The 22,153-nt window shown below is 38.8% G+C and overlaps 1 protein-coding gene and 1 long non-coding RNA gene across 2 annotated transcripts in view; one reads left to right on the top strand and one right to left on the bottom strand.

The window, feature by feature from the left end:
• The window catches only part of LOC140848923 (uncharacterized), a 57,140-nt gene extending 51,414 nt beyond the window's left edge, over nt 1-5,726 (top strand). The window contains exon 4 of the long non-coding RNA XR_012130228.1: nt 4,090-5,726. This is a non-coding gene — a long non-coding RNA (uncharacterized lncRNA). The remainder of the gene's footprint in view (nt 1-4,089) is intronic.
• The window catches only part of CLCA2 (chloride channel accessory 2), a 47,537-nt gene that overhangs the window by 11,290 nt on the left and 14,094 nt on the right, over nt 1-22,153 (bottom strand). Inside the window, exons 3-12 of the mRNA XM_037012526.2 lie at nt 19,974-20,124; nt 17,282-17,390; nt 16,094-16,253; nt 13,837-14,064; nt 10,302-10,532; nt 9,019-9,196; nt 8,145-8,251; nt 5,736-5,960; nt 3,231-3,501; nt 166-336 (exon numbers count right to left, since the gene is read on the bottom strand). Of these exons, the coding sequence (XP_036868421.2) occupies nt 166-336; nt 3,231-3,501; nt 5,736-5,960; nt 8,145-8,251; nt 9,019-9,196; nt 10,302-10,532; nt 13,837-14,064; nt 16,094-16,253; nt 17,282-17,390; nt 19,974-20,124 (1,831 nt within the window). The remainder of the gene's footprint in view (nt 1-165; nt 337-3,230; nt 3,502-5,735; nt 5,961-8,144; nt 8,252-9,018; nt 9,197-10,301; nt 10,533-13,836; nt 14,065-16,093; nt 16,254-17,281; nt 17,391-19,973; nt 20,125-22,153) is intronic.

The following is a 22,153-nucleotide window of genomic DNA, read 5'->3' as shown; positions in this document are numbered from 1 at the left end:
ATGCATTCACTTAAGTATAAAGAATTTTGAAATTCTATTGTTCTCTTTGTCTAACACACACACACACACACACACACACACACACACTTGTTTCTCCCTCTCTCGCTCATCAGAGATATATACATTAAATGATGTTATTCAAATGACAGTGCTAATGATTCTTACCATCTGCTATGTAGCCTGGCACATACAGAGCATGACTCCCTGGAATCGAGTGGGCTAGGCCACCAATGCTGGGAGAGTAACTGACATGCACTTTCAAGCTATGTCTACCATTTACAGTGAAGGAGAAAAAATACCTCGAGTAAATTCCATCATTTCTTATAATATCAGCACCTGCATATATAAAAAAAGCTCAGTGTCAACATTTGTCTTCAATTGATTACTAGTACCTAATTATAAAAAATGAGATTTATTCCCCTTTTAGCATATGCACTTGGGCTAAGCTATACCTCCCACTATGCTCTGGAGTCTAGACCCTTCTGCCGTTCAGTCATTCCCATTTTAGCATATGCACTCATGTTCATAGTACTTCTGGTATTGTCAGATGATAAAAATTCCAATGGTCCATAATTTCTTGGTGTGATTTCTTAACATCTGAAAAGTGGTTATCTACAGGTGAATGAGTTGTACCTACTTTATACTAATAAAGCATTTAATAATCACCTTTAAAGCTCTCATTCCTATCAATGAAAATAATACTACTTTTTCACAGAAACCAAGCATTCTTAAGTTTGTCTACGGTCACAGACCCTTTTGAGACTAAAGATATTCTGTTCCCAGGAAATAAACATGTATGCATATACACACACACATTTCATACAATTTCAAAGGGTTTTTGAATGTCTGAAACCCTGATGAAAAAAAAAACTGATGGGAAAAAAATGTTTTTTCCTGAAAAGTAGAGTGAAATTATTTCATTTCTTTATTAGAGGGTATATGGAACTGTTGTTCTAGATTCTAAGGGGCTCACTGGCTTGGAGTTTGGGCTTTTGTTCCATCTGCCATGCTCCCAGGAGGTATTCTGAAAGCTTGACCAGTGCTAGACTTCCTTCCTTGCACTTCGAATCTTAGTGAACACTTCATTTCCAAACCAAGTCTATGACTGAAGGGCAGAAGGGCCTAGACTCCAGGGCACAGTGGGAGGTATAGCTTAGCCCAAGTGCAGAACACATTCACCACTAAAGAGCAGGAGGTCACACTGGGCATGCAGCTTGGCCTATCCTAGAGTCAATTCAGTTTTCCCACCACACACCCAGCCCTGTTTCCTAGCACTGTGTCACCACTCAAGTGCTCTAGGATTCCCACCACAAAGGCAGGGCTGCTCCTTAACATGAGAAAAGTAGTATATTTAATTAAAGTAAAAAGTGCTAAACAGTCTATTATCATAGTAGGTTTAGACAATCTTTTAGCTCTTGCAAAGAAACCACATCTTAATACTTAATGGTTTAATGATGAACAAGATCTATCTTTGTTGAGACATGATAAGGGAAATCTATCATTCCACAGTTACTGCTGCTGCCTCTTAATCACTGAGTCAGAAAGAAATGGAAAAGAACACTGGCTTGGGCATCAGGGGACTTAGCTTCAAGGTCTGGACCTGCCACTTTGGAGCTGTGAAACAATCACTCTGAGCCTCAGTTTTCTCATCTATAAAATGGGGATAGCTTATCTCGCCGGGTTGTTGTGATGGTTATTTCAGAGATGGTTATTATGTGCGTGAGAAAGTATGTTTTACAAGTATAAATTTTATCACTATTAATCTTTCTAGTAGATAAATACTGCTTCCATTATAAGAAGTAGACAGGTATATACATGTATGTTAAGTATTGGGGGAAAAACTAAATTTACACTTTGATGCCTAAGCAATATTTTCCATTGTTTCTTTTAGTAGGGTATAGATTTAGCTATGAAATAAATGAAATGGTTCCAGGGAACAAATATAAAAGCTGTTAAGCTGACTCAGGTTATTTTTCCTAAGAGAGCAGGATCTGTGCTCCAGACCAGCCCATAGGATGGGGCAAGGGAAAAACATTCTGCAAACTGCATTTTTGGACTGCATACAAAAATTGGAAAGTGTGACTGCAGGTGAGTCACCAGAACATGAGATGTTCACTTGGATCCATTCCAATAGACAAAACAAGAGGACCTCTCTGGTATCCCTGTGAGGTGTACTTGAACTAAAATTATCTAAATGAACTTTTGTGTCATACAAAATTGTCCTGGCAAGATACTAGTGGGTTACCAAACCCAAGATTCCTGAAAAATTTATTGTGAAACAACAGAATGGAGGAATATGATTTTATTACTAGATAAAACACTTGGTGCTGCCAACATAGACTTTGAAATCTATTGTCATTCTGAGAATTTAGTTTAGGGAAGGAATAGAACAGGAAGAATAAAACAACAAAGGACTTTGTTTTTAAAAGTAAAAAAAAAACTAATCGGGAAGAAACCCCGTGTGCCATTCCCCGGCCTGATGCCTTGCTGTCTCTGATGCGTGATGATGAGGCTGTGACTCCATGAGCAGAGTGAGGGCTTTGGAGTAGGGATTTTTTTGTTTTACTTTGTTTTTCCAGTGGTGGGGAAATGTGTATCTTGTCTGTATCCTGATTCCCCTAGGCTTTCTGGCCTGGTCTTCTTGTGACTAAATCATACATGTTAAAGGCACTGGCTCTGACTCCTGTCAACCCAACTACTCTGGCTAACTAGTCTAGGGTCATCTACTGAGTCCCGAGTTCAGTTTCCAATTTTCCCTTCGCAGCCAGTCCAAAGAGACTGCCACTGCATCTCCCTCGGGTTTTCAGTTACTTTTTTAATTGTCCAGTCTTACTATTTCTGTGACCAGTAAAGCTGGAGAATCATAGAGAAGTCCCAGAATGCCACAAGGACCTACAAACCTCTTCCTGTGTGACCTGACTGCATGTGGCCCGTGTCACTGGCCAAGTGAAAGCCAGACTTACATGTCAAGCAATTTCCTGCTACCCTTTTGCTCACACATAGCCACTCTGAGACTCTTTTTCCGAGTTCTCATTCCCTTTCCTTGTAGAGATGTGACCTGTAGCTACTCAGTATGTCAGTGATTGTTGGAGGTCTTGAGAATCTCATAAGATTGGATGAGAAAAATAATGGAATTGAGGGAATTTTATAGATTAGCTTCATAATGGTACAGCAGCATCATAACACAGCAGTTCTGGGAACATGAAAAATGACATGACATTCCTTGTTACCTGCTCCATCATCAAAAAGTGTCAGCCTAATAGGATCTCCAGTCTCTGGCTCAACTGTAGCAGTTACAGAGGCATTGAGAATGGGATAAAACCCCTTTCTCACACTTGCGTAAATCATGACAGGCTGGGGAAAATGAGTGCTGTCTCTTTCCACAAAGGCTTCCACAGTGGCAGGGGGCACAGCTGAGCGTGAGGCGCGAGAGGTCACTGTCATTCTCAGGGCTTGAAGAGAATGGTGGGTATTGTTCAGCATGTAGGTCCAGACCCCAGGCTGCAAAACAAAGGCATTTTGTTTTGTCAAGTGTGAAGAAAAAAATATTCACCCCTTAATTTTAAAGCCAAATCTAAGCTCCTAGTCATGTTTGTTCTTGTTTTGTTGGTTTTGCATTTTCTAAAATACTACAAAAGAATGTCAGGAAAAGTGATATCGGTTAAGGGATTGCTAAATTCAGTGATTACGTGGCTTTCATGGCACAGCTCACTTTTATTGTTAGGTAAATATTTAGGGGATTATACCCTGAATTTATTTGCTGGGGAGGACATGTTCTGATTCACATTTTTAGAAGATAATGATAAATATCCAGCTTCAAGTACTCTGCAAATATTAATCTGAGTTCACCTAAAAGGAGTTTTATTGCTTTTATATAACTGTGAAAATTACAGCAAATTGACTGGACAATTATGATTTATGTGGATTACCTGGATTAGAAGGCAGGTGAATCTTAAGTAACAAAACCCATATGCGTTATTCGGGACCAAAAAAAGGAACACTGTTTTTTAATAGTTCAGAATTCTGCAATATTTATGTTGACTGTTTTACAGAAATATTATAAAATACCATTCTCCTTTGCCTGTCTAGGCTGCCTGGGGGAAACCTGCCAAAGAATGTCTGAAAGAAAAAAGCTTAAACTACAATGTAGCAGAAATTTGTTCATTTGGTAAGACTGTGCATCAATAGTCTTTTTCTCCACCCTGCTATTGCTCATTATTAAGCCCTGGAAGTATTTGGAGGAACAAAATAGACCAGGAGGAAGAGAGAAAGCAGTGGGCTGAGTTGTGACTCAGTGTGGACAGTTAAGATGCCACCACACCCTGCCCTGCCTGCTTCATGGGGTCCGTGTGCTGGACATTTCCCTGTGAAGCCACAAGTCAGGCATTAAGATCACCTATCTATTGAGTTATTCTTTTTTTTTTTTTTGTAATTGTAATGTTAGTAACAGACACATAGCAGGAGTCTCCACATAAAAACCTTCTCTTTGGGTGTAATAAGTGTTTTGAGACAGGGCACCTAGTCCTGAAAAGAGGTCAGGCAAAGGCAGCAAAAAGTAGGTAAAGTCTTCTTGGTCCTTTACACAGGTGTGAAAAAAACATGGTAAGTTGGGAGAGAAGTTAAGGAGGAGCAGAGCACAGGGTGTTTGGGAGGAGGGTTAAGAGATAAACTTGGACGTAATTCAGAACACAGAGGGCCTGGTATGTAACAGTAACCACATGGATTTTATCCTGAGACCATCAGAAAGTTTGAATAGGAGGTAAGTTTGGTCAGATTGTGCTTCAGGAGTGCACTGTGACAGAGGATGAGAGGGATGCTAGCCCAGAGGCAGGGAGGCCACAGCAGAGGCTTCAACAGTGGTTGGGGCAGGGGTGGGGTCGGGGGGAGGGTGAGTGGGGAATGCAAGAGTCAAGAGTGGATCTGGTCAGGTCACCACCCTGCTGAGGACCTGAAGTGGTTTCCTGTACCTTGAGGCTTCGAGCTCCTGCTCCCTTTGCTGGCATTTGGAGCCCTTGCTGACATGGCTCCCTTCTAGCCTCATCGTGCCCTCTTCTTTCCTTCTATTGAATCTCCACCTTACATGCTCCTGTGTCGTTCATCCTATTGACCTACTTACAGTTCTATGAAGAACCATATTCTTTTTTCTCTGAGCCTTTCTGTATTCTGTTTCCTCTCCCCAAAATCTCTCTCATACCTCTGGCTCCCTTATCCTCCATGTTTCCATTTCAATGTCTTTGAAAGGAAGCTTTTCCTCCCCCTCCCCTCCCTACCTGTACATCCCTCCTGTATGCTCTGAGTACTCTGTTCTTATTCCTATTACGCTATTTTATCATACAGCACCTAGAACAATAGCCAGCATGTAGTGGATGCTCAAAACCATGTATATTGTATGTATTCATATTATAAATTCTAGGTGGGTTCTTTTCTAAACATAGAGATAACTTTGTATGGATTTTGTAAAGAAGGAAGTAAGCAAATAGAGATTATTTGTACTACATACATGCTAATTTCCACTGTTGACATGAGAAACCTGTGATGTCAATTTAAGTTTTGAACATACCATAGTTGTTCTTCTTAAAATTTTAACATTAAAAAAATGCCTTATTATGAAATTAAAATTTTTTTGATGTATCAGAATAGGATTTCCTTTACACAATGTACTTAATTATGAGATTCAGTTAAAAGTCATGCACTTGATTAAATGTAGTCATTATGAACAAGCTTAAAACACCCACCTTAGCAGTTCCTGGAATGCGCAGGCGAGCAGTCTGCAAAGCTAGGTTGGGGATGAAATCATTAGTGTAGTATTTTCTTCCATTAGGTTCGAATAATACAATCTCAGGGGGGCCACTGGTCTGCCATGTGACTAGAAAGGTAGTGTCATTGCCCACACTATTATCCACAGTCACAGTGCTTTTCAACTGATGGTGAGGTTTCACATCTTCACCCATACTTTCAAGCTGTTCAAGAGAATATGTATGTGAAATTTTCTGGTGTATGCATAACATTCATCTTTTTCTTTTATGAAAAAAATAAATTGACAAAAATAAAAATAATTTAATTCTGACATTATATTTGTATGAATCACTTTTCATGAAAATACTTCATGAAAAGCAAAATATTGTCTATTACAGTACAGTAGATACAAAATATTTTGTTATAGTTAATGCAAGTGTCACTTCATTATTCTGAGATTTTATCTGTTCTCATACTTACCTCTCTTCCAAGTCAACATTAGCTTCAGATCAGCAATTATAATAAACTTTTTATTTTTGTTTGTGAATGTGCTTAAATGGTTGAATTTTTTTTTGGTATCATTAATATACACTTACATGAGCAACATTGTGGTTACTAGATTTCCCCCCTTATCAAGTGCCCACCACATACCCCATTACAGTCACTGTCCATCAGCGTAGTAAGATGCTATAGAGTCACTACTTGTCTTCTCTGTGCTATACTGCCTTCCCCGTGCATAATACTCCTTTTTCCCCTTATCCCTCCCTTTCCACCCATCCTCCCCAGCCCCTTTCCCTTTGGTAACTGTTAGTCCTTCAATGGTTGAATTTGCATGTTGTCCAGATACTTTTATGTATTTTAATAAGAAATAAAACACAGGGTTTCAGAGGGTTTTGGTACATTAAAAAATCATTTAGCCATTTACAATAAGCCCAGTGCATGTTCATGTGTGTGTGTGTGTGTGTAGCACATACAGAGTGCATACAGATGCTGTCACTGTGGTAAATGCTTTACATTTATTACCTCACCTAATCCTTATGAAAACCCTCTGAGATGATTACTATTGTTGTCCACATTTCACAGATGACAAGACTGCAGCTTAGAGAAGTAATTTGTCCAGTGTCACCTAGCACGGAGGTGGAAGTGGGATAAAGCCCAGGAGGGCTGACACCAGAGCCCCTGAGTTTAATCGTAGGGTGTTCACAGTGGATACAAGTTTGTAAATAACTTTGAAAAATTCTATTTATTAAATAAATACATGAGTAAGACTGTAAAATTGCTCGTACTTGGAAAGCATATAAAATTTATTGGTGGATGATAGTAATGATGCTGTAGATTATTTCTTCAAATCAATTTTAGAAGTGTTGTGGACTACTGACCACTGCTGGGCTCTGAGCTATTGAGGACATAGTTGCTGCCCACAGTGTCATGGGGCTAATGACATACAAACATCTGGAGAGAGGTAGCAAAGTTTGGGAACATAAGGCTACTTGGAGCCTTATGAATAATATTTTGTTAGTTTTTTTTCCCCTTTAAACATGTTTTTATTTCACATTATTAAATAGGAGATCAAGGATAAAATTATTCAGAAGAGTCAATTGTAGTCTAATCTATAATATATATTATCATTTATACTTTACCTTTTTTCACTTCTGATGTTGAAATTGTGATTAGTGCCTTTACTGTGTACATATAATCTTTATGTTGAATAGTTCCTAAGACTAATTTACTGACTTTACTGTTCACACCAAGTCGTTAACTTGGCAGGTACACTTACCATCTGTAAGGAAACAGCAGATGAAATTTTGTACAAAACGTTGTTCAATTATGTTCAAAATATCTTTATTTAGAAAAAGAAAGTAGCTCTTTTAAAAAATAGCTTGATAGAGGAAGTTTTTGTGTGCAAAGTCAAATAGATAGTTGAAGAGATATTTAGACATTTTTAGAATTTAATGAAATAGGTGATACTTTTTGTATGAGGGGGAGCTTCGAAAAAGTTTTTTAAGAAGTGAAAGTAGAGTGGATTCTGATTGATGGAAAGTTATTATGGAACTAAAACTAAACAAATGGTTTCTTATTTTTCTTCTGGGCTTACTTCCACCTCACACCCTATCCCCATCCCAACTTTGAACATGAGAAAGGAACCAGTTTTCCTTACAAACCTTAAAAGCTGTGGTAGCCGGTAGAAAAAAAATCACTCTTAAGGGTGGGTAAGAAGTATAGATATCAGGTAAAACTGAATCCTGACTCTGGTGACACCAAGAAGCTCATTGAATGCCTTCCACCCAAGGACTGTTACATATTCAAATAAGCTTAATGGGCAGTTAACACAATTCATCTACTGTCCTTGCCTCATACCCCCTTGTCACCAACCCCATCTGTAAGTACAATACTGAGAAAATTCTGACCTGAATACGTTGTTGAAAAACGTCTCCAGTTCCAGAGGGAATTTTACTGAAAGCATCAATCATGCTATTGGAGTTTGATTTATCTGGAACAAAGAACTTTAAACCTCCTGAAATACATGATTGGGATTTATTAAAATGTGTAAAATGAAACAAAAAATAATATGTTAATGCCTTTTCTAAAAACCTTTCTTGAATAAAAAGGTCACTTTTGGGGAAGTAGGAGTTGTGTTTGACTTGCTTTACATGGCATCCTACACAACCACATGGTAAGTGGCATGAGGCAGGTGGTCTGTCCTGTTCATAGTTCTAATGTCAAGGCCTAAACATCTACCCGGATCATGATAAAAAGTCAGTAAATATTTATTGAATAGTCTTGTGATCAAAGTAATTCTAGATAGTCTAGGTTAATTGCTGTCTATTGACATTGCTATATATTTACATTCTGAAAGCATTGTTTGCAATAGTCTAAATTTCAGTTTTTGAGTCTGCATACCCATTTTTATCAACTATAGGGATTATAAGATAAAATTATTCTGTGCCTAATTTAGAGCACAAAAAGATATGTATATTACAATACAGTATGTATTCTTATCATGAAAGTTAGTATTTTGTAGCTCATGATTATACATGCCCAGGCTGGTTTAACAAAGAAATTATAAAATAGCATTTTCATTGGATGTATATAATTGGCTCCTAAGGAAAATATTAAAAATTCAGCAAGATTTTAGCAATGATTTTTGCTTTTTTCTTAAGAAATCATTCTATTTTTTTCAACTAGCCCATATATTCTGTTGACATAATCTAAATTTCATTGTTATGCTTTGACTATGTTAAAAGGAAATGCTCTAAAATATGTTTTTAGAAATTCATTTACCTGTAAGATGTGATAATTCCTCCAGGTTTTCTACCACAGACGAACCCAGGGCTATGGAATGAATGGTTGAGCCACTGCTGAGCACAGTGAGTAAACAATTGCCAATATGCTTATCATCTCCACTGGTCACTAATATCATCACAGAGCCATAGGCTTTTCCATTCAGTTTTTCAACCACCTGAACATAGAATATAAGTCATTGGAAGGAAATGTAATTTAAACTGTCTAGCTGAGCAGATGGATTCACCATCATTCCAAATTCCCCACCAGGTGGGGAATATGCCTCTTTGGGGTCCCCTATAGCTCCCTGCACTCCATCCCCATCCCCATTCAGTCCTCAGTTCACTCCATCATAGTACTTGTCATCCTCATGCCATTGTTGGTTTGCATGCAGACAAGACTCTTCCAGTTCAAATCACCATGATAGGCCCCAGTTTAGAATAGTGTCCATCACAGAGGATATGGGGGAACATTATTGTGTGAGATCCTTACTTCTGAGACTCAGTGTAGGACCAGTAAGAGGCACTGGAGCAGCAGTTCTCAACCTGGGCTACACATTAGACTCAGATGGGAAACTTTAAACAATTTTAAAATCCAGGCCACACTCCAGATCAATTAAATCAGTATCTCTGGGGGTGAGAGCTAGGTTCAGAAATTTTTTAATACCCAGGTGATTTTAATGGGTAGCCAAGGTTGAGAAACACTTCCCTTTAAGCAACAACAGTTGTAGTTGATCATCTTATTTGTTACCAGATGTTTAATGCATGGTGTTATCCTAGATGTCAAATCCAATATGTTGATATTGTTGAATCCATATGTTGACTGAGATGAACTCTGTCATTCCTGAAACATACCTCTGCCTTAACTGGTTCTCATTTCTTGAGGTCTAGTATGAGCAGGAGCCAGGAAATCTGACTTTGACTGGAAAACTCATGGGTAAAAATGTCACAGTTGTGATGATCTCAGAATGGATGGGGACAGTATTAGAAATTGTCCAGATGATACTGAAGTCTCCCAGCCTTGGCCTCTGTATTAATTTATTTACTCATTCCTTCAGCAAGTGTTTATTAAGTAACTATTATACACCAGGTACTTTGCTAGACACAGAGGGTTTAATGGTAAGCAAGACATGATCAAGACCTTAAAGATAGTCATCATCACTCTCCTATGGTTGCGGCTGTTACGACCACCCTGTAACAGATTGCCCTAGGTCAGAAGCAGCCTCAGATGCAAGATGCACAAGAAAGTGATGGTGAGCCAAGGCTTGGGATGCTCTCCTGTACCTCAAATCCTTTCTTAAGCCCTGAGCAGATGCTGGGTTCTGCTTCAGATGACACAGAGGTAGGCAGATTGGAAACCAACAGCTTTCGGTCATCATCACTCTTAATTTGGTGTAGTTGGGCTCTGATCTCTCCTTTGCTGCTGAAACTGGCAATTCCCACAAAGGTATGAATGTCAACCACCTGCATAAGGTAAAATTCTGCTGCTTGTTGTAGTCGAAGGAATCTGTCAGCCTATGTTCCAAAAAGGAAAAAATAAAGATAATATTTGGTTGTTAGACAAAAGTATGACCAAGTAACTCAATTAGCAAATATCTCTGCTAATTCTTTAGAGATGTGTTACAATTTTTTGTTGTAAAAAGTGATGCAGTACTAGAATATTATTTGATTTAATTGTAGGCTCAAAAAATGAATGCTTTTTAGGAAGTTGAATGGGGAAGTTTGGAACTCTGCCCCCAGTAAGCTGTTCATAATTACCACTCTCTCAGAACACTTATCCCCACTATTTTTGTCCAACTCAGAATTCAAGATCTGTGGAACCAGTTGAGACTAGATTTGTAACTTCTTTTAAAATTCAACCTGGATACAAGGAAACATTGAAAAGAGACCTTATGGTAAAGAGAAGCAGTAGTCAGCGGTATCTATCCTGTCACTACCCTCTCTTACCATGGTCGTCTTCGGCTGGCACTTCATCTGTGAAGTGAGAATAACAATATCTTTGTTACTAACTAAAATAGAACTGTTGTGAGGATCAACTGAGATACACTATGACAGCACAGTTGTACTTTGTGGTACAAAGCAATTATAAAGTAATATTAATGACCAGATTTGGGCAGGTGATACTACTGATGAGTTTACTAGGGTTGCTTGTTGAACAGCAAGCTGAGCTTCAGTAACTTACTGATGGCTTACTGATGGCTGTGGTCTGTCTCCAACCCAGACACCTCTCTTAATATATGGTTCTGCCTTTCACATTGTTTAGGAAACATAATGTCCCACAGGTATCTCAAACTCTACATACTTTGAATTCATTGCCTCCCTTTCAAATATTATTTCTCTTACAATATTGGCAGGTAAGCTGGTAGAGCGGATGAAAAAGAACTTTGACTCTTGTGTTCAACTTTTGCTTATTATGTGACCATAGAGAAACTCTATGTCTTTTAGCTTCAGTTTTCTTGTCTGCAAAATGGGTACATAGCACTCTAAATGAATAGTAGCTATTGCTAACATTATGGTCATCAAGTCATCATTCTCAATCATGACCTCTACTACCAACTAGTTAAGCCAGAAACCTAGAACTCTCTTTTATTACTCCTCTCTTACCAGCCCACATATCCTTGAACAGATCCCACCAACACAATGTCTTAAATGTCTCTCAAATTCATATCATTTCTCCATCTTACCTGACATTTCCTTATACCCACCCACTGTTACTTGTAGGCATACCAATTGATATACTTCCCCCAAACAAACCCTTCTAATTTTGCCTCTCAGCCACTACACACACTCTCCCCTTCCCTGGAATTCCTCCTTTCCCCTCCCTCACCTCACTGAACCTAGCAACTACTTTCTCATCCTTTAAGATTCAACTCCAAATTCATCCCTTCAGTGGAATCTTCCTCAATCACTGTCTTCTGTAGAGCTGTTTGCTACCTCATCAGTGCTCTCACCGCAACTCACACCTCTTTAGGGCCTTCTCACATTTTATGGTATATATTCACATGTACATGTTGTGTCTCCTTCCTTAGACTGTGAGCATTTCAGAGACTATAATTGGCAGGAAAAGGGAGGGAAGTTTGCTTTCCTGTGAGTTTGTTACTTGAGGCTTATTTCTCTTCTGCTTATTTTGGATCTCTCTCAAGTATAACTATGTTTCCCTTTCACTCCATCTATTTTCACTCAACAAAGACAAAATAGCTAATATAAACTACCCTGAAACCATATTTTAGAAGATCATGCTATAATAGTCAACAGGCAGGTAAGATTATAAAATCATCCAGATACTGAAGAATATTCCTGTATTTCAGAGACAAGCAAAAAATGGCAAGTTTTCCAGGACTACTGATCCAAAGAATATTAGAGGAGAAACTCTCCCTTAGGACAAGCACTATAATAATATAACAGCTACCACTTATGAACCAAAAACTTCATATGTGTTATATTAGTTATTCCCCCTCAACAACCTTATGAAGTAGGTAGTGGTATGATGGTAAATGTTTAAAAACAACTGGCTTTCTGGTAAAAGAGAGAAAGAAGAAACTCCTGATTTGTTGCAACTGCTGGTTTCTGTGGGGTAAATACTCCCACCATGGCTGATTTCAAGCTGTCAGTGTGATGTCATTTGGAAGAGACATGTAGTAGCTGACCCATACAGGTACAATAGACTAGAAATAACCTCAAGTGCATAGATCAGGCATCAGCAGACATCTTCTAAAAGGCCAGATACTAAACATCATAGGCTTGGTGGGCCAACAAATGTTCTCTGCTGCAGTTCTGGCATTTTAGCACTAAAGTGGCCATAAATAATAAGCATTGCTGTGTTCCAATAAAACTTTACTTATGGATACTGAAATTTGAATTTCATATAATTTTCACATTTCATGAAATACTATTATTCTCTTGATTTTTTTATAAGCCATTTAAACAGTAAGCCCATTAGCTTGTGGGCTATGCAAAAACAGTTAGTGGGCCAAATTTGGCCCATGAGCTGTAGTTTATAGCTTTGGACATAAATAACAGTAAAAATAATAGAAAATTATTAGTAAGTAATGAGTGCTGAGCACTTATTATGTTTGTTTTAATATATTTTATTTAATTATAAGTCTATATAGTTTAATTTTTAATAAGGGCTGTGTTTAACAACTGGTTTACTAATTTCCTAAAAATTCAACAACTGACTTTTGTGAGCCAATATGAGCTAGTTCTGTCAAATCACTGAAAGTGAGAATTATTATCCCTATTTTACAAATGAGAAGCTGAGCTTCAGAAAGGCTATTTTGCTCTTAAGTTCACAGACAGTAAGTGAAGGAGCCAGGATTTGAAGCATACCTTCCTGATTCCTAGACTAAGCCTTTACTATTGGAGTTCTAGAGCTTTCAAGAACGGGTTTCTAGGCTGCTAAATTGCTGGATGACTGAGATATGGTTGTCTGTCTACAATGGCATGGAAAATGTGTGCATAATGGATATGCACATTCTCTGCAAACTCAGTCTGTTGCCTTGGATGCTTACCAGAGAGTGGAACGTGGTCAGACAAGAGATTTTTGTTACATGTTGGAGTTTTAGAAAAGGGTCTTGGTTGGAAAAGGCTTAGTAGGAACAATAAGGGTTATGAATTATCTGTGGATTTCATTTATGTGCCTTATTTCAATTTCTGGGCCATATTCTGAATTTGTTCCTCTTGCCCTCACTAAAATATGAAATCCGTGGCTGTTCCAAACCTTGGGCCTGTCCCCTTGTCCTCTGGTAACAAAAAAAATTTAAGAACTGATAGAACAAAATGATGAGTGGTTTACAATCATTCTGGTCCAAAATGTTACCTCCGCCATCTTGCTGGACACATCCAGCACTAAACAGACCACTTTGTTTCCAGCCTGCACAAGGGAGAACATGGGAGGCAGTGGAAGCTCAGTCCCGTTCATGGGAAAGCTGTGGGTAAAGTCAGCAGAGTCCGTGATTACGTCCCATGCACTTCTGAGGCTGCACATTTGGTTCTGTAGGTTTGGAGCTTCTTGGTTGTGGGTACTTGCATTACAGAATTCAACCACCTAGAAAAGAACAAAGGCTGTAAGAGAGTAAGGGCAGTCTTCCTACACCAAACATAGTTCTATTCTCAAGCAACTAAAGGTAAAAGGCAAGGTGAGCTGAAATATGGCAAACCAGAAGTGCTACAGCATGTTCTTCTTCACTTCAGAATGACATTGCACATACCAATAAACACTGGCACCCTTTGCTTGAAATACTGGCACCCTGTGGTACTGAGACAAATCTCTATTCTAGTTTATTTGCACTTTGATAACAGAGAGCAGACCATGTATGTATATCTTAGTGTTGAAAAAAATGAAAACAATCTCCCACCTTCCTTTTCATGACAGTGTGTTAGAGAAAACACCCAGGAGGTGTTATGTTGGCCAATGTATTCCTTGAATCGTATTTAATGACTACTACGCCTTTATTAATCAGTCAGCCTATTTGATCTAGTTCAAATATTGATCTCTATAAGAACAAGATAAGGAAAAAACCAACTTCACTCTACTTCCTGATCTTTCCTCTTATTTGGAAATATAGATATAATTCATTTAATTATATTAAACCTATATCACCCCTTTTAAAGGTATGGTTTGCATTGCCAAGCAATGTATTGCTCTCTGTCCCCAGTGGCTATATTCTTACACAGAATGGACGCTTCCTTGTAGCAGAGCCTTAGGAACTTAGGGCTAGAAGAAACCTTGTAGACTTTCAGCTCCCATCCCTAATTTCATAAAAGAGGAAGCTGATGTTTCAAGCAGATAATAATTGGTTAAGGACAAGAGTTCTTAGTACATGAGGAGATAAGATTAGGCCCAATTTGTTTTTGTTGTTTTTTTGTTTTTAACTCTTTTCTCTATATTGCATGACTATGATTAGAGGATGGTAAAACTTTTCTGACTGGATAGTAATGAACATGTCTTTTAAGGATCACAAAGATAACTACCTAGTCAAAAACAATGTGGATAAAATATGTGGAGTCATGTTGGCTTCATATATTAAAACTATTTGAAAAAATAATGGCTCAGGCAGGAATAATGCCTGAATAATGGATGAAATATCACCTTAAAATTACAGAATGACTCCTAGCCTTGACTAAAACCAGACAGAAGAAAAAAGGTTATCTAAGAAAAGAACATGTTAACTCAGGGGCATGGTCAGCTGTGGGAAGAGAAAACTTCACAGAGGCACATGCCCACATGTCACAGAGGCTCCCAGCCCTATGAAGAGGAGATGATCCACAGACAGATAGGACTTTCAGGTTTTTGTGAAGGTGGATGGATATATCAGGTCATGAAGGCTGCTGCTACTAAAGCTCTTTATTGCCAAACTCCTCTTCTGATTCTGTGTTCTCAGATCAGGCTTCTAGTGAGCATGTGGCTGTTCTATGCTGCTTCCTTCACAAAAAAAATGAACTGACCAGAGGATGCAAGTATTGGATCCCCATAACAATTGGAGTACTCTTTTTAAATAATAATTTTAAAAATGGTGCTCTGGATTCATACACAGTCTCTTGTCAGTTAGTGTAGAATACCGACAAGGTTGAGTTTCTGAATGTGCAAAGCTAAGGGCTACTTGACTGCTCTTTGTAATACCTGACTCTTCTTTGAAATTTCTCTACTATGCAAAAAAAAGGGAAAGAGAATTAGGAAATGCAATTAAAATGAGAGTGTTTTGCTACTTCAAATGAAAGAAATGCAAACATGTGTTATATTATTCTTATTAACTCAGTATACTTTCCTATAAAAGGACACAGGAACACCACCGGATAAGCAATTTATTTTGAGGTCTCCTGAGCTCCTCTTGTTAAATCTCCTTCCCTGGAAAGTGAAAAATCATGTTTTGAAGAAATCTATTTTTGGTGGTCATCCTGGGGGCCTCAGTTTTTTTAAATCTTTAAAATAAAAACTAGATGAACTCTAAGGTGCCCCAGTTCTAAAATGCAGCACATCTGAAATTGCCTTTCTCTTTAAATACTTGAAACGTATCAGTTTATATTGGGAATAGATAGAATCTTGCAGGAGTGTGTCATTCCAAGGTCATACTTACAGAAGATAAACTTTGCATAAACATTATCGATGCAGTTGTATTTTGGGTGCTATTGTATATAAACATGCATCCTTCTTTGAAAAGCTTGCCAATAATACAGTTTTCTTGGGGGCAAGGGCCTTTTTCACACACAAAAATGCCTGTAATGTCAGATGAGCACCTGAAAATAGAGAAATGAGGTGTGTTTTTAAAAACACTTATGTTTCTTTCATTGGCTCATGTAATAATTTGTTGCAAGGCTTGTAGTTTGATAGATACACGTGAAACATTTTTTAAAACACTCCATTAAGAAAGTTCACTAATTTAGAAATGCACTCCACTTTATTTTAATGCACTTGTTCTTGATGCGAGGTTCTATATTGTCAAGGGTTTTACCAACTAACCAGGGTCAAAGCAAAAGATATCAGGAAATCAACATGAATTTTGGAGGCTTGTGGAAGAGCATCAGTGGCAGTATCCTCAGTCAGGGCCCCTTTGAGTTCATTGCCATTGGACATCAGGGCAGAAGAGAATGAACATATAATGATGATATTTAAAAGAATTCCTTCCTAAATAAGCAATATCAAATGCTATTGATGGGAGTGAAAAACATAGAAGCTTTAGGAGAAGAATTGGTCAGTATCTACCAAAATTATGGCTGAGGGAACTGTTTAACCTGGTAATTCTTGGAGGTTATTAAACAGATATATAAATCTTCTTGCATACATGAGGAATGACAGATATAGAGTTATGACCTGTAGTGTTATTGGTAATAACAAAAGATTGGGAACAATCCACTCGTCCAATAGAAAACTGGTTGAAATATGATGATACATCCATCCGCACTATGGAACACTATGCAATTGTTTTAAAAAAAGAGGGAAAATACACATTCATATTTATCTGAATTTGCCTGAAGAAATACTGGGAAAATAAACAAGAAATTAATAAAAATGGTTATACTTAGCAGGGATGGGGGGAATAGGGTGAAGACAATGGTGGGAAGGAGATATTTAAAAGAGTGTAACTTTTCATGTTATTTTGATATTTGAAGCACATAAATATTTACCAAATTTTTAAAAATGCAATTAAAGTTAAAAACTGAAAAACGAATGGATCTCTTCCTTATCAATTAAGTGTAAGCTGTCATTATCAACTTCATTTTTGAGTCAAAAAATAATGATTTTAAACATGAGAAAAAGTACTGACCTTGTTGTTTTAATTTGATTTTTCCCATTTACGTAGAAAGGTTTCTCACTGTTATATTCATCAAACACACCCCAACGGAGATGGGCCCATTCGTGAACAAACACTCTGCCTGTGGAAGAGAGAGCTTCTGTTCTGAGTTCCTAAAATCTCAGCAGTGCGTTTTGATAATCAGTGAAGTTGTAACATCACTTGACTCTATCTACTCATTCCACAGGGTTGAAGTGCAAGTTTCTCTCCCACTTTTCTCTTCCCCACTCTATTCCCATATCCTTCTACTTCACCCTCCAGCATCACAAAAGAGGCAGTATGAAAAATATGTTTAGTCCCGTAAATGCAAACCGGTGATTTACTTGTTGCAAAAAGTGGTGAGGAGCCTCACATCTTCTCTTTTTCCCAATGAAGTTGCCAGCAGGTTTCTATTTAGCTCTATACAGGCCTATAATTTTAGGATTTGGAGAAAGGGAAAGAAGCATAGCTAAATGCAATGGACTGAATGTTTATGGCCCACCAAATTCATATGTTGAAATCCTAACCCCCAGTGTGATGGTATTAGGAGGTGGGGCTTTTGGGACGTGATCAGGTCCTGAGGGTGGAGCCTTAATGAATGGGATTAGTGCCCTTATAAAAGAGACCCCAGAGAGCTCCTTTCCACTTTCTACCACGTGAGGACACAGAGAGAAGATGGCCTTCTGTGCACTAGGAAGTGAGTCCTCACCAGACACCAAATCTGCTGGTGTTTTGATCTTGGACTTTCAGCTTCCAGAACTGTGAGAAATAAATTTCTGTTGCTTCTTAACTACCCAGTCTATAGTATTCTGTTATGACACAAATGGACTAGGACACCAACAAGCAAATAGAGCTTTCTTACACTTCTTTCAGTGTTATCCAAGTATGCCTGCTTTTTTCTTGTAGGTGTTTCTCCTACCTAAAAGAATGATTAAAACCCTGGGGCCAGGGAGGAAGGAGCAAAAAAAAAGATCATGAACCTCTTCTCCTGCTTGCATCGTCCTTTCATTCTCTTTTATTTTATCCCTGATTCTCCATGTTTATATTTTTCTCCTACTCTTGGTTCATGGAAACTGCCATCCTCAGCATCAAAACCCTATAACTTTATCTCTACCTCCAAAATATTGCATTTCTTTCAATGTTTGGATCAAAACTGACTTCTCCCCAGTAGAAGCTTTCCAAATAACTCCTCTCCTGAAGTGCCCTTTTCTTTTTTCTGAATTCTTTTGAGTTCTGGGAACCCAGGAAGTGTTCACTGAGTTGACTCAGGCTGTGGCATACTGTGGAACTTGGACAAAGGGAGGGTGCCGTCTAAGCCAGAAGCGGTAAGGGAAAGTTGTGCCTATTTATGGGATTTTTAAGTGCGGGTGGAGTCAAATATTTGTGCAGAGATTGTCAGCACCTTATATTTACCAGGAAAAAAAAAATTTTTTTATAAGGTGTTTTATAAAGTGTGTTTTATAGAGTGGGCCACTCCACTTCTTGCTAGCTATCCAGATGATAAGGAAATCTACTTCTATGTAAATAGGGGTAAAAGTGAAAACATCATTCAAAAGGTGCTACTTGGTAAATGTTAAAATCAAAATCAAAACATTAAGAATGGGACAGTTAGCCCATGACCTGCTGATCTTTTCCCTCTAGTTCCTCCAAGATCTCATCCACTAAATGCCAGTTTCCAAACCTGTGACCTTGGCTTTTCTTCCAAACTCCAGTCATTCCTCTACGACCCAGTGGGACCTTTCCTCCAGAACGCCCCAGTGCTCCTCCCTGTCAACCTGCCTAAATCCAGACTCATGCATTCTCCTTTACCCCCTCCCATTCTGGGTGCATTCCTTAGTGCTGCCCACACACTCCTTTCCTTTCGCTCTGTCGTTCTTTTTCCTCCCTCTGGAACATTTTTCTCTTTTTTCCCTTTGGAATATCTCTCATCACTTAAAAGTCGTTAGGATTGAGTAAGATAATAAAATAGTGTCTGCCACAGAGAAAATTCTCATTATTCTGATTACTGTCTTCCTGACCTTCTCTCACTGCTTCCATTCTCATTCAAGTCTCTTCACCTCACCCCTGGGTTTTCCCCAGGTGTTCTGGTACCCAGTTTCCCTCTTACTGATTTGAGGGAGCCGGTTATCCACACAGCCAGATTAACCTCTTTAAAATTGCTTTGGTGGTTTTACTCTGTGCTTATGGACCTTTGGGGTGCTTGCTAATTTGGGCATTTTAGGTGCTCTGTCACCTATCCCCATGTGCCTTTCAGCATTTTCTGCCACCATTCACTGCCCACAGTCTCTTTGCACTGTTGGTGGGGCCTGCTGCTCCCATCATTTCAACATGTTCTGGATTCCTCTGTTGCCATAGTTTTATTCATGTTCTCTTCCTTTCCATTTATCAAAATCATACTCAACCTTGAAGATCCTCTCCTTTGTGAGGCCTTTTCTGATCATGCTTAGCTCAAAATGTTCTCTCCTTTCACTGAATTTTTGCAGTACTTATGTCAGGACCACTAATTGTTACTCAACTCTTTCTGGCTCACTTTTTCCCTCATTTTCTCATGGGCACATGGCCTATCTCCCCATCTAAATAGTAAGTCCTTGGCAGAGTTCAGGTTCTCTGAGTTACTTTCAGCACCAAGCACACAATATTGTAGATAGTACTGCCCAATGTCTATTTCTTGATTGGTTACACTTACCTCGTGATCCATAGCCAGCTGTTAAGCGATCATTTAATAGAAAGTTAGATGTGAAATGAATGTATTTTCCCTCTTTTCCACACCCTCTGTATTGTAGGGTGTATGGGTCATCTCCATGTGCCCCATACCAGTCAGTCACTATGACATTTGCCTAAATTAAAAGAAATGCACTGTAATGCTCTATATCCCATCTCTGATGTTGGTGACACAAACATACTCATTTGTTAAAACATTTTGAACTGTACAATTAAGATCTGCTCATTTTACTATATGAATTACATCCTGATTTAATTACAGATTTTAAAAAAAGGAATGCCTTATAAATGGAGTTTGAAATGCATTCACAACTAAATATCAACAAAATTATTAGGCAATTTCAAAAAAATCTGTATTTTGAAAGCTTAGCAGATTTCCATGGAGCTTCACATCTATTTGACCTTCCCATTTTCCAGATTGAAATGTTCTTAAATGTCAACACTGAATCCTGACATTATAAAACAATATAAAATGTAATAAAAAATATTTGAAGAAATGATAAGAGCAATTACACATCATTCAGAACTGTCCTGTAAAATAATACAGCCTTTTGGGGGAGTAAACAAGATGGCAGCATGAGAAGTGAGGCAGAAACCACCTCCCAAAACCACATATAACACAAAAATACAGCAAATACAACTAATCCTGAAAGAGCAACAAGAAAGAAGACTGCAACAAACAGCCTACATCTGGGGAAAAGAGAAGACCTCACAGAAAAGGGTAAAGTAGCAAAGCCATGATCCAGTGGGACCCAAGCCCTCCCCTCACCCAGCTCATTGGTGGCAGGGAGAGAAATGGAGTGGGGAGGGAGTAGAAGCCAGGACGGCTAAATACCCACACCTGGAGATCTGCTCTGGGAGCACAAACCCACATCACATGGTGCTCTGGAGATTAGAGGGGTTGAAAAGAAAAGACAGGCAGAATACTCAGACTGAGATTCCAGCTGCTTGTGGAGAACAGGTACCCACTACTGGCTGCTCCAGGACAAAAGAAAGGCGGGGACTTTGAAAACTTCCCAACAGTGAGAAGGCTGCTAAAGGGGAAAGGATTACACAGAGATCAGTGCTCAGGACAAAGGACAGGTGGACAAAAATGTCCCAGAACACTCAGCCCAGCAGGTTGGGAACTTTCAGGAGCTTCATGCGCTCTATTCCCCAGGATGACAATGTAGTGTCAAGGACCCCAACTGCAATATGCAGCCTGCCATCCCTTCCTCCTGCTCAGCACCAGTTCTCTAAACTGCTGCCCCTGCCATTGCACCAGGCCAGCCAGAGGGTGGCGCTGACTATGGCAGCTCTAAGGGCATAGCATAGAGGATCCTCCCTGTGTGCTCAGCCCACAGGCCCTGGCAGTGGAGGCAGGTACTGCAGGAAGCAGGAAAGAGCTATTTCCACCTGGCAGACACTGGTGCCACATGCTTGTGACCCCTGCCATTGCTTCAGGGGTTTGGCAACTCCAGAGAATAGAGCTTCTGGGCACTAGAGGGCACTGTGTACACAAAGTTATTATTCCACAGTAATCATTACAAATATGAAATGGCAAAAGAAACTGGTACAAACCAAAATCCCTCAAACACCAGAAAGAAGGCTAAGTGAAACTGAAATCACCAACCTGTCTGATACAGATTTCAAAATAAATATAAATATGCTCACAGAGCTACAGAAAAACATCCAGGAACTCAGGGAGAACTACAAGAAAGAGATAGAAACATTGAAAAATACAGTATCTAAAATGGAACATACAATAGAGGGATTTAAAAGCAGATTAGATGATGTAGAGGAGAGAGTAAATGAAAAAGAAATTAGAGAACAGGAAAACAAAGAAGCTGAGGCACACAGAGAAAAAAGGATCTCTAGGAATGAAAGAATATTAAGAGAATTGTGTGACCAATCCAAATGGAACAATATTCACATTAAAGGGTACCAGAAGAAGAAGAGAGAGAGAAAAAGGGATAGAAAGTCTCTTTGAGCCAATAATTGCTGAAAACTTCCCCAATTTGGGGAAGGAGATAGCCTTTCAGGCTATGGAAGTGCACAGATCTCCCAACACAAAAGACCCAAGGAAGACAACACCAAGACATATAATTATTAAAAGGACAAAGATCAAGGACAAAGACAGAGTATTAAAAGTGACCAGAGAGAGAA

This window comes from Manis javanica, chromosome 4 (assembly GCF_040802235.1).
Source record: "Manis javanica isolate MJ-LG chromosome 4, MJ_LKY, whole genome shotgun sequence".
In the NCBI taxonomy this organism is placed as follows: domain Eukaryota; kingdom Metazoa; phylum Chordata; class Mammalia; order Pholidota; family Manidae; genus Manis; species Manis javanica.
The sequence above is the reverse complement of the archived record's forward strand: the minus strand, read 5'-3'. Positions and strand labels throughout refer to the sequence as shown.